Source organism: Ranitomeya variabilis, chromosome 7 (assembly GCF_051348905.1).
Source record: "Ranitomeya variabilis isolate aRanVar5 chromosome 7, aRanVar5.hap1, whole genome shotgun sequence".
NCBI lineage: Eukaryota > Metazoa > Chordata > Amphibia > Anura > Dendrobatidae > Ranitomeya > Ranitomeya variabilis.
Genome location: NC_135238.1, coordinates 239,635,057 through 239,647,714, shown reverse-complemented (window position 1 = coordinate 239,647,714; position 12,658 = coordinate 239,635,057). Strand labels below are relative to the sequence as shown.

Sequence of the window (12,658 nt, the reverse complement as noted above, 5' to 3'; positions counted from 1 at the left end):
TATATATATATATATATATATATATATATATATATATATATATATATATATATATCTACTATATAATTGTCTAAGGGTCACTTCCGTCTCTGTCCTTCTGTCTGTCGCGGTTATTCGTTCACTGATTGGTCTCGCCAGCTGCCTGTCATGGCTGTCACGACCAATCAGCGACGCACACAGTCCGGAAGAAAATGGCCGCTCCTTACTCCCCGCACGCACTGCCCGGCGCCCGCATACACCCCTCCGCTCACCGCTCACACAGGGTTAATGCCGGCAGTAACGGACCGCGTTATGCCGCAGGTAACACACTCCGTTACCGCTGCTATTAACCCTGTGTGACCAAGTTTTTACTATTGATGCTGCCTATGCAGCGCCAATAGTAAAAACATCTAATGTTAAAAATAATAAAGAAAAAAATGATTATTTACTCACCTACGCCGCCTTTCCCGCTCCTCGCGATGCAACCGGCACGTTCCATTGGCACAGATGGTCTGGCAGAAGGACCTGCCATGACGTCACGGTCATGTGACCGCGACATCATCACAGGCCCTGCGCACCTGCGCGAGCAGGCTGGGACCAGAAGCTGCCGCCTGTACCTCGCACAGGCGACAGAACTACAAGTATGGTGAGTATGTTAGAACTACAAGGGGCCCTCGGATCGGAAGGTGAGTATATGTTTATTTTTTATTTTTTAACCTGTGACATACGTGGCTAGGCAATATACTACGTGGCTCTGTGCTGTATACTACGTTACTGGGCATTATACTACGTCGCTAGGCAATATACTACGTCACTGGGCAATATACTACGTGGGCTGTGCTATATACTACGTGGACATGCATATTCTAGAATACCCGATGCGTTAGAATCGAGCCACCATCTAGTGTGTGTATGTATATATATGTATATATAATATATGTATGTATGTATCTGTATAATATATATATATAGAGAGAGAGAGAGAGAGAGATATGTAGATATATATATATATCTCTCTCTCTATATATATATATCTAACAGATGGAAATTATTGGCAATTATCAAGACACTCAATAAAGGAGCGGTTCTGCAGGTGGGGACCACAGACCACATCTCAGTACCAATGCTTTCTGGCTGATGTTTTGGTCACTTTTGAATGTTGGTTGTGCTTTCACACTTGTGGTAGCATGAGACGGACTCTACACCCCACACAAGTGGCTCAGGTAGTGCAGCTCATCCAGGGTGGCACATCAGTGCGAGCTGTGGCAAGAAGGTTTGCTGTGTCTGTCAGCGTAGTGTCCAAAGGCTGGAGGCGCTACCAGGAGACAGGCCAGTACACCAGGAGATGTGGAGGGGGCCATAGGAGGGCAACAATCCAGCAGCAGGACCGCTACCTCTGCCTTTATGCAAAGAGGAACAGGAGGAGCACTGCCAGAGCCCTGCAAAGTGACCTCCAGCAGGCCACAAATGTGCATGTGTCTGCACAAACGGTTAGAAACCAAGTCCACCAGGATGGTCTGAGTGCCCGACGTCCACAGATGGGGGTTGTGCTCACAGCAGAACACCGTGCAGGACACTTAGCATTTGCCACAGAACACCAGGATTGGCAAATTTGCAGATGAAAGCAGGTTCACACTGAGCACATGTGACAGATGTGACAGTCTGGAGATGCTGTGGAGAGCGATCTGCTGCCTGCAACATCCTTCAGCGTGACCGCTCTGGCAGTGGGCAGTAATGGTGTGGGGTGGCATTTCTTTGGAGGGCCGCACAGCCCTCCATGTGCTCGCCAGAGGTAGCCTGACTGCCATTAGGTACCGAGATGAGATCCTCAGACCCCTTGTGAGACCATATGCTGGTGCGGTTGGCCCTGGGTTCCTCCTAATGCAGGACAATGCCAGACCTCATGTGGCTGGAGTGTCAGCAGTTCCTGCAGGATGAAGGCATTGAAGCTATGGACTGGCCGCCCGTTCCCCAGACCTGAATCCGATTGAACACATCTGGGACATCATTTCTCGCTCCATCCACCAACGTCACGTTGCACCACAGACTGTCCAGGAGTTGGTGGATGCTTTAGTCCAGGTCTGGGAGGAGATCCCTCAGGAGACCATCCGCCGCCTCATCAGGAGCATGCCCAGGCGTTGTAGGGAGGTCATACAGGCACGTGGAGGCCACACACACTACTGAGCATCATTTCCTTGTCTTGAGGCATTTCCACTGAAGTTGCACCAGCAATTTGAGTTTCCACTTTGATTTTGCGCATCATTCCAAATCCAGACCTCTGTGGGATATTAGTTGTGATTTACGTTGATAATTTGTAGGTTTTATTGTTCTCAACACATTTCAGTTGCAAATCTTTATTGATTGCATAGTGGAATATCTCATTCAGTGATATCTAGGATGTGGGATTTTAGTGCTCCCCCTTCTTTTTTTGAGCAATGTATGTGTGTGTATATGTGATGTGTGTGTGTGTGTGTGTGTATATATATATATATATATATATATATATATATATATATATATATATATATATATATATATATATATATATATATATATATATATCACACATAGTATGTGTGTGTGTGTGTATATAATACCATTCGATTCAAGCCGTGTTGCATCTTATGGCTGCAGTGGCTTTTCCTCTGATCAGATCACTCCTGCTTTTTTGTCCCTGTACCTATGAGCAGAGTCTGAGGAGCGGAGTTGGGGGGACGCTGCTCAGTGTCGGGGGGACGCTGCGCGGTGCACAGGGAAAGCTTTATGTGCAGACTGATATTTACAGGTACATTTTCCTGCACGCAGCCGCCATGACTGAGTGAGAGCAGCTCCAGGATACGTTGCCCTCCAGCTGCAGGCGGGATGGTGGTCTGGCCTCAGAGGCCAGGTGGGATTGCGGACCCTCAGGTCTTTATCTAAGTCTGGAGCCTCCCATCTCTCCCCCAATACTACATAAGCGATCCTCCTGCCTGGAGATAAGCGGCTGCCAGAAATGAGGACCACATGATTCGGCAGAAGTCTGGTCAGCTGTTGGTGTGTCACCCGATGTGAATTGCGGCCCCCGGATCCCGTCGCTTGTGATCTTAGCGTCCGGAAGCTTTGCTAGTTTACTGTGACCCGTGTGCTGCAGCCGCGGTGCACTCACCCATCCCAGGTCCTCCGGGTGCAGCAATGCAACAGGAGCCAGTGCGGTGCATAACGCCATCCATCATACAAAGAATGATGTGAATTCGGTTCTGTCTGGGGCGACCTGAGACCCCTCTAAAACCTCACATTATAGTGACAGGCTATACGAGCCTGACCGCGAACCAGAAACCTGCTGTGCGCCAAGTGTCGGTGATGTGTGGATCACTTCTCGGGGCCGCTGGACCGGAGGAGAGTGGTGGATTCCTTACCTTCTGGTATCTCCATCGCAGCTTTTGATCAGCCAGGGCTGCTGCACCATCGTCATTGCAGCGTTACAGATGACCGTGCGTCTGCCGTGGCTGATCAGTAGGGAAGTGTAAGGGATTTGTGCCCCCCGTCCAGCGGCCACAGACTAGTGACCCGACCACAGCACTGGAGTCCCAAGAATCGATCCGTGCATCAGTAACGGTCATCCTCCATAATCGTACATAGCGCCAGTGTCCACGTTGCTTGGTTTCTGGGAGCAGGATCTACACCCCATATTACCACGACCGGGCAGCTGCTTGGGTTTTGTCAGACACATGAATGTCACCTCTGACGCTGAACTACTGAAATCATCGTCACATTTCAGTCTCCCCGGAATCTGGAAAAATCCTGAGCTAAAAGGTTTAGTTTTATTGGCGGTAGCAGAGCGGAGCGCAGGAGGCCGTCTAAGTGGCTTTTACTCTGTGTACTCTGCGCCATGAAAGCTGCAGTAAATCTCCCTCCGGGCCCTAATTGCTTCATGTAAAGGTTTATGGGCTGTTTACCTGAGCGGATGGCCGAGCGCGCAGCTGGGTGGGAACAGATCCGGGGACCCTCCGCAGGAGATGGCGGAGCGCACAGCTGGGTGGTAACAGATCTGGGGACCCTCCGCAGGAGATGGCCGAGCGCATAGCTGGGTGGGAACAGATCCGGGGACCCTCCGCAGGAGATGGCAGAGCGCACAGCTGGGTGGGAACAGATCCGGGGACCCTCCGCAGGAGATGGCCGAGCGCACAGCAGGGTGGGAGCAGATCCGGGGACCCTCCGCAGGAGATGGCGGAGCACAAGGCTGGGTGGGAACAGATCCGGGGACCCTCCGCAGGAGATGGCGGAGCACAAGGCTGGGTGGGAACAGATCCGGGACCCTCCGCAGGAGATGGCTGAGTGCACAGCTGGGTGGCAACAGATCCGGGGACCCTCCGCAGGAGATGGCCGAGCGCACAGCAGGGTGGGAGCAGATCCGGGGACCCTCCGCAGGAGATGGCGGAGCACAAGGCTGGGTGGGAACAGATCCGGGGACCCTCCGCAGGAGATGGCGGAGCACAAGGCTGGGTGGGAACAGATCCGGGGACCCTCCGCAGGAGATGGCTGAGTGCACAGCTGGGTGGCAACAGATCCGGGGACCCTCCGCAGGAGATGGCAGAGCGCATAGCTGGGTGGGAACAGATCCGGGGACCCTCTGCAGGAGATGGCGGAGCGCACAGCTGGGTGGGAACAGATCCGAGACCCTCCGCAGGAGATGGCGGAGCGCACAGCTGGGTGGGAACAGATCCGGGGACCCTCCGCAGGAGATGGCCGAGCACAAGGCTGGGTGGGAACAGATCCGGGACCCTCCGCAGGATGATACCTCAATACGGCCTCTTATATTACAATGTGCGTATTTTAGAAATTGGTCAGTCTGGCAGAGGCTTCGCCACTCCGTTTGCAGACGTTCACAGCCCTGTATCCAGTGAGAGGACTCGCCACTGAGGGTTTGGTACAGTTGCATCCAGTCTGCACAATAGTATTACCTTCAGGGCAGGAAATCCGCTGCGTAAAATACATTTGTTTTTGTGCTTTTGGTGCGTTTTTTCCACAGTCATTAGAAAGTATAACGCTGCAGTAACCTGACGACTCCTGAAATGGCTTCAAATCTGCACAGTAAAAATACTGTACATAGCGAGTCTCGATTTCAGAAATCTCATTCACTTTGCTGGGACCGTAAAATGCTGCAGTTTTTGCAGGAAAAATGTAATGTATGAACAAACCCTTACAAAGGATTGCCTGCACTGATACATAGTAACTGACCCTCTGCTGTGATGAGTGTTCGGTCTGTTAGAAAGTGAATCTTCATTTCTATAAAGACCCAGAGAAAAGACTGATTTTGACCATTGGGAAAGATTGTCTGCCGCTTTGGCCAAATTCACTTTTGTTAGTTTTGACTGGTGACCACCCAGGCGGTGGATCGGGCGTGCTGGGTCAGATCGGGCGCGCTGGGTCGGGTCGGGCGCGCTGGGTCGGGTCGGGCGCGCTGGGTCGGGTCGGGCGCGCTGGGTCGGGTCGGGCGCGCTGGGTCGGGTCGGGCGCGCTGGGTCGGGTCGGGCGCGCTGGGTCGGGTCGGGCGCGCTGGGTCGGGTCGGGCGCGCTGGGTCGGGTCGGGCGCGCTGGGTCGGGTCGGGCGCGCTGGGTCGGGTCGGGCGCGCTGGGTCGGGTCGGGCGCGCTGGGGCTGGGTCGGGCGCGCTGGGGCTGGGTCGGGCGCGCTGGGGCTGGGTCGGGCGCGCTGGGGCTGGGTCGGGCGCGCTGGGTCGGGTCGGGCGCGCTGGGTCGGGATCGGGCGCGCTGGGCTGGATCGGGCGCCCTGGGGCTGGGTCGGGCACCCTGGGGCTGGGTCGGGCACCCTGGGGCTGGGTCGGGCACCCTGGGGCTGGGTCGGGCACCCTGGACTTTTTTTCTTGGAGGACCATAAGCACTCGCTCTGTTATCAGCCATAAAGATAATCCAATGCGGCCGATGTCGTCTGATAGTTATTACGACCGATGAACGACATTTCGCCAACCTTTGTCTGATGTATGGGGGGACATGGGCCTGGAATCCCCCTTCAGATGCGAGGTGATACGGATGAGTTCTGTCCTCAGCAGAATAGAAGGACGGCATCCAAACTGAGCGAAGGAAACAATCTCTTTATTCTGCCACATACAGAGCAACGTATGGACAGTCCCAGTGTTTATGCAGCGTAGCACCATAGTGCAAACCGCAGATTCATGTAGCATTACTAGTGACAGCAATGGGAAGAAGTGTCCCCTCCCCCATCCTGACAACTCCGCACACAACATCTGATATGGATGACATATAGTGCGGGTCACGTTTCATGTGAGTGACCTGTATGTCTTCGGTTGCTGTAATGTATACACCAGAGTCTTTCACCTTGCACTATATGTCCTCCATACGCCGTGCAGGGAGTTATTCGATGTTGTCAGGATGGGGGAGGGGACACTTCTTCCCATTGCTGTCACTAGTAATGTTACATGAATCTTCGGTTTGCACTATGGTGCTACGCTGCATAAACACTGGGACTGTCGATACGTTGCTCTGTATGTGGCAGAATAAAGAGATTGTCTTCCTTCGCCGTCCTCCTATTCTGCTGACGACTGACTTATCCTAGTGAGCTCCTGCAGATCGGGACGCTGCGTCCGTGCGTATGATGAAGTCCTTATACAGAGCCACGGTTAGCGTTCTACTTTCCATGGACGAGTTCTGTATCTGCAGGTGTTATTGTTCTCTGGTATCAGGCCCCTGATTTTCACTCCAGGCTGTGGCGATATCAGGTTGTCACGCTGACTCTTGTGTGTTTCAGGTTGTCAGAGCAGCTGAAGAAGCCGCCTCCACCCTGGCCAGCTCCATACACCCGGAGCAGTGCATCAAGGTCCTGTGTCCCATCATCCAGACGGCCGACTACCCCATCAACCTCGCCGCCATCAAAATGCAGACTAAAGTGATTGAGCGCATTTCTAAGGAGTCGCTGCATCAGATCCTGCAGGACATCATCCCCGGCTTATTACAGGTGTGACGCCGTCATGTACGGTATACGGAGCGTCGCCATATTCTGCTTCTGTCACATTATAATAATCTTTATTTTTATATAGCGCTAACATATTCCGCAGCGCTTTACAATTTTGCACACATTATCATCGCTGTCCCCGATGGGGCTCACAATCTACATTCCCTATCAGTATGTCTTTGGAATGTGGGAGGAAACCGGAGAACCCGGAGGAAACCCACGCAAACACGGGGAGAACATACAAACTCTTGGCAGATGTTGTCCTGGGTGCGATTAGAGCCCAGGACCCCAGCGCTGCAAGGCTGCTGTTCTAACCACTGCGCCACCGTGCTGCCCCTACATTATCCAGGGTCTCCCATTATGCCTCACAGGGTCTCCGCTCTAAACCGCCAGTAACGAGGCCACTGACCCAGCTTTCTATTCTCCCTGCAGGGCTACGACAATACGGAGAGCAGCGTCCGTAAAGCGAGCGTCTTCTGTCTCGTAGCCATTTATTCTGTGATTGGAGAAGAACTGAAACCGTATCTGGCGCAGCTGACCGGCAGTAAGGTAAGACGGGCGGCCCACGTCATTGGGGCGAATATACAGCCTTAAGTGGTACGGCGGGTACGGAAAGTATTCAGACCCCATAACATTTTTCACTCTTTATTGAATTTACCAAATGGCTGCAATGAAGCAAAGATCATTTTTCCCTCATTAATGTGCACTCTGCACCCCATCTTGACTGACAAAAAAAACAAATGTAGTAATTTTTGCAAATTTATTAAAAAAGAAAACCGGAAATATCCCGTGGTCATAAGTCTTCAGCCCCTTTGCTCAGTATTGAGTAGAAGCCCCCTTTTGAGCTTCTTGGGAATGATACAACAAGTTTTTCACCCCTGGATTTGGGGATCCTCTTCCATTCTTCCTTGCAGATCCTCTCCTGTTCCGTCAGGTTGGATGGTGAACGTTGGTGGACGCCATTTTCAGGTCTCTCCAGAGATGCTCAGTTGGGTTTAGGTCAGTGCTCTGGCTGGGCCGGTCAGGAATGGTCACAGAGTTGTTCTGAAGCCGCTCCTTTGTTATTTTAGCTGTGTGCTTAGGGTCATTGTCTTGTTGGAAGGTGAACCTGCAGCCAAGTCTGAGGTCCAGAGCACTCTGGAAGAGGTTTTCATCCAGGATATCTCTGTACTTGGCCGCATTCATGTTTCCTTCAATGACAACCAGTCGTTCTGTCCCTGCAGCTGAAAAACTCCCCCATAGCATGATGCTGCCTCCACCATGTTTCACTGTGGGGATTGTATTGGGCAGGTGATGAGCAGCGCCTGGGTTTCTCCACACATACCGCTTAGAATTATCACCATAAAGGTCTATCTTCATCTCATCAGAGCAGAGAATCTTATTTCCCATAGTCTGGGAGTCCTTCATGTGTTTTATAGCAAACTCTATGCGGCTTTCATATGTCTTGCACTGAGGAGAGTCTTCCATTGGGCCCCTCTGCCATAAAGGCCCGACTGGTGGAGGCTGCAGTGATAGTTGCCTTTGTGGAACTTTCTCCCATCTCCCTACTGCATCTCTGGAGCTCAGCCACAGTGATCTTGAGGTTCTTCTTTACCTCTCTCACCGAGGCTCATCTCCCACGATTGCTCAGTTTGGCTGGATGGCCAGGTCTAGGAAGACTTCTGGTGGTCCCAAACTTCTTCCAATTAAGGGTTATGGAGGCCACTGTGCTCTTAGGAACCTTGAGTCCTGCAGACATTCTGTTGTAACCTTGGCCAGATCTGTGCCACAATTCTGTCTCTGAGCTCCTTGGCCAGTTCCTTTGACCTCATGATTCTCCTTTGGTCTGACATGCACTGTGAGCTGTGAGGTCTTATATAGACAGGTGTGCGCCTTTCCAAATCAAGTCCTATCAGGTTAATTACACACAGCTGGACTCCAATGAAGGGGTAGAACCATCTCAAGGAGGATCACAAGGAAATGGACGGCATGGGACGTACATATGAGTGTCTGAGCAAAGGGGCTGAAGACTTATGACCATGGGATATTTGTTTTTCTTTTTTATTAAATTTGAAAAAATTACTACATTTGTTTTTTTTAGTCAAGATGGGGTGCGGATTGTACATTAATGAGAAAAAAATGAACTGTTTTGAATTTACCAAATGGCTGCAATGAAACAGAGTGAAACATTTTAAAGGGGTCTGAATACTTTCCGTACCCACTGTATATGGAGGATTTCCCTGTCCCGGCTCCCCACCCATCCTCCAGTCGTCGGTCGCAGTCCCGACTCCCCCCATCTTCCATTCGTCAGTCACGGCCCTTGCTCCCCCAGTCGTCGGTCACAGCCCCGACTCCCCCGTCCTCCAGTCGTCGGTCACAGCCCCGGCTCTCCAGTCGTCGGGCACAGCCCTGGCTCCCCCGTCCTCCAGTCGTCGGGCACAGCCCCGGCTCCCCCCGTCCTCCAGTCGTCGGTCACAGCCCCGGCTCCCCCCGTCCTCCAGTCATCAGGCACAGCCCCGGCTCCCCCCGTCCTCCAGTCGTCGGTCACAGCCCCGGCTCCCCCCGTCCTCCAGTCATCAGGCACAGCCCCGGCTCCCCCCGTCCTCCAGTCGTCGGTCACAGCCCCGGCTCCCCCCGTCCTCCAGTCATCAGGCACAGCCCCGGCTCCCCCCGTCCTCCAGTCATCAGGCACAGCCCCGGCTCCCCCCGTCCTCCAGTCGTTGGGCACAGCCCCGGCTCCCCCCGTCCTCCAGTCATCAGGCACAGCCCCGGCTCCCCCCGTCCTCCAGTCGTTGGGCACAGCCCCGGCTCCCCCCGTCCTCCAGTCGTTGGGCACAGCCCCGGCTCCCCCTGTCCTCCAGTCGTCGGGCACAGCCCCGGCTCCCGCTGTCCTCCAGTCGTCGGTCACAGCCCCGGCTCCCCCGTCCTCCAGTCGTCGGTCACAGCCCCGGCTCCCCCTGTCCTCCAGTCTTCGGGCACAGCCCCGGCTCCCCCCGTCCTCCAGTCGTCGGGCACAGCCCCGGCTCCCCCCGTCCTCCAGTCGTTGGGCACAGCCCCGGCTCCCCCCGTCCTCCAGTCGTTGGGCACAGCCCCGGCTCCCCCCGTCCTCCAGTCGTCGGTCACAGCCCCGGCTCCCCCTGTCCTCCAGTCTTCGGGCACAGCCCCGGCTCCCCCGTCCTCCAGTCGTCGGTCACAGCCCCGGCTCCCCCTGTCCTCCAGTCGTCGGGCACAGCCCCGGCTCCCCCCGTCCTCCAGTCATTGGGCACAGCCCCGGCTCCCCCTGTCCTCCAGTCGTCGGGCACAGCCCCGGCTCCCCCCGTCCTCCAGTCGTCGGTCACAGCCCCGACTCCCCCGTCCTCCAGTCGTCGGTCACAGCCCCGGCTCCCCCGTCCTCCAGTCGTCGGTCACAGCCCCGGCTCCCGCCGTCCTCCAGTCGTCGGTCACAGCCCCGGCTCCCCCCGTCCTCCAGTCGTTGGGCACAGCCCCGGCTCCCCCCGTCCTCCAGTCGTCGGGCACGTTCACACTGCTCCTGTCGTCTTCTGTTATAGATGCATTCGTTTAGTCACAAAGGAAATGAATGTGGAGGAGGCGCTTTCCAGCGTCAGATGGCGCCCGTTCTCACCGCCTCCTTCTGGTGGCGATACTATAGGATTATGTAAGATGGAGGCCGGGCTGACCGGTGACCCCTCTGCTGGTGTCCGTTAGGGCTCAGATGCCTGTTGGTAACGAGTTCATGCATTTCTTCTTTTTCAGATGAAACTTTTAAACTTGTACATTAAAAGAGCGCAGACTACGAACAGCAACAGCAGCTCGTCCTCCGACGTCTCCACACATAGTTAGTGGCATCGCTCTGTCCTGGGCGGCTTCTAGAACGTGGCGGCAGAGAATGCGCCAGCACCTCCCATGCGCAGGACGTGTCCGGTGACGGCTGCGATTAACACTAATAGAACTGACAACTTTACCGGTGGAGCAGTCAGCGAGGGTCCAGGGCTCCAGCGCTGAACGGGATTTATTAGTCCAGAAAATGGCATTTCTCTTCTCCATTTAATGAATTTTCCTAAAATGTAAAAATAAAATAAAGACAATAACTGCCCCAGTCCCGAGCGGCAGAGAAGACGCCACGAGCCGCCTCTCGAGTTGTTGCAATCAGTATTTTATTTAACTAAAATGTATGTGAATTATCAAATTCTCTTTTTCTTGAACTGAATGTAGATTTGTGAGCCGGTGAGGAGGCGACGTCCGCTCAGCATCTGCTTTCGACGTTGCAGGCGCCGCTGGTTTGCAGCTTCTGGTTCTTTTTCTTACCTGTTTTGCTGTTTTATTTTGTAAATATTCAGCGAGCTCGTTTTACTGCAGCCGGTGCCGTCCGCGGAGGGAGCCGGTTACACCGTGGTTAACAAGACACATTAAAACTATTTCACATTCTGCGAGTGGACGAGACCTTCTTTAAACGCCCGTTCTCCTTCCCACAACCCTCAGCAGGAGTCTGCACTGGCGCGAGAGCAGCGTCTGGGGCCGGGCACGACTGAGGATTCTTTTACAACTTTTTTTTTTTTTTAATTATTTTTAAACTAATTGGCGAGAAGATTTTCTCCATCAGGACAGTTTTACAGTGTAGACCTTTAGCTGTGAGTAAAGTTGGACAGTTGGGCTTTTTCCAGTGAAGGGTTAAGTGGTTTTTACTTTTAGTCCAAGTCCTCAGTATACGCCCGCGGCGTCTGCGGGGCCGAGGTGACTCCTCTGCATAGTCTGGTTCTCGCGTGATGGCGGCCGGCGTCCACATTTAGTGGTCTCCCGGGTAAAATGCACATGAGGCTCGGCCTCCTCCGGGCACAGATGGCCTCTCTCCTGCAGTCTGGTGGTCTCCGTTCTGATTTTGTGCATTGTTTTCCATATGGAGGGGATTTGTCTGTTGTCACTTTATTTATAAGATATTTAGTCACCGTGTAAATAGAACGCTCCCCGTTGTCCTGTGAGATTGAGAGATGCCTGCCCTGTGTGGACGATGCGCTAATGGAAGGTGCCGCCCCTGCTGCGGCGCGGGGTCTGCGAGTCCTATTGTTACGCGGGTTTCCCCTCCGCAGCGCAGATGGAGTGCGGCTCGGGCCTCAGCTTTGGAGTGCGGCTCGGGCCTCAGCTTTGGAGTGCGGCTCGGGCCTCAGCTTTGGAGTGCGGCTCGGGCCTCAGCTTTGGAGTGCGGCTCGGGCCTCAGCTTTGGAGTGCGGCTCGGGCCTCAGCTTTGGAGTGCGGCTCGGGCCTCAGCTTTGGAGTGCGGCTCGGGCCTCAGCTTTGGAGTGCGGCTCGGGCCTCAGCTTTGGAGTGCGGCTCGGGCCTCAGCTTTGGAGTGCGGCTCGGGCCTCAGCTTTGGAGTGCGGCTCGGGCCTCAGCTTTGGAGTGCGGCTCGGGCCTCAGCTTTGGAGTGCGGCTCGGGCCTCAGCTTTGGAGTGCGGCTCGGGCCTCAGCTTTGGAGTGCGGCTCGGGCCTCAGCTTTGGAGTGCGGCTCGGGCCTCAGCTTTGGAGTGCGGCTCGGGCCTCAGCTTTGGAGTGCGGCTCGGGCCTCAGCTTTGGAGTGCTATGCTTGATCCCTATTGCCTGTTTGGTGTACCGGTGGCGGCCGGGTCCCTCAGCTGTTGCGCTAATGAACTAATACTGTAAGGATTTCTTCTTTCGTGGCCTCGCGTTGTCATCCAGCGTCACATTACGTAACTAGCAGCTTGTGTTGCTCCGGCCGT

General features: G+C 54.3%; 1 protein-coding gene across 1 annotated transcript in view; it reads left to right on the top strand.

The window, feature by feature from the left end:
* The window catches only part of CLASP1 (cytoplasmic linker associated protein 1), a 148,731-nt gene extending 137,380 nt beyond the window's left edge, over positions 1–11,351 (top strand). Inside the window, exons 39-41 of the mRNA XM_077273293.1 lie at positions 6,744–6,950; positions 7,380–7,496; positions 10,680–11,351. Of these exons, the coding sequence (XP_077129408.1) occupies positions 6,744–6,950; positions 7,380–7,496; positions 10,680–10,766 (411 nt within the window). The 3' untranslated portion in view covers positions 10,767–11,351. The remainder of the gene's footprint in view (positions 1–6,743; positions 6,951–7,379; positions 7,497–10,679) is intronic.
* Positions 11,352–12,658: the final 1,307 nt, after the last annotated feature.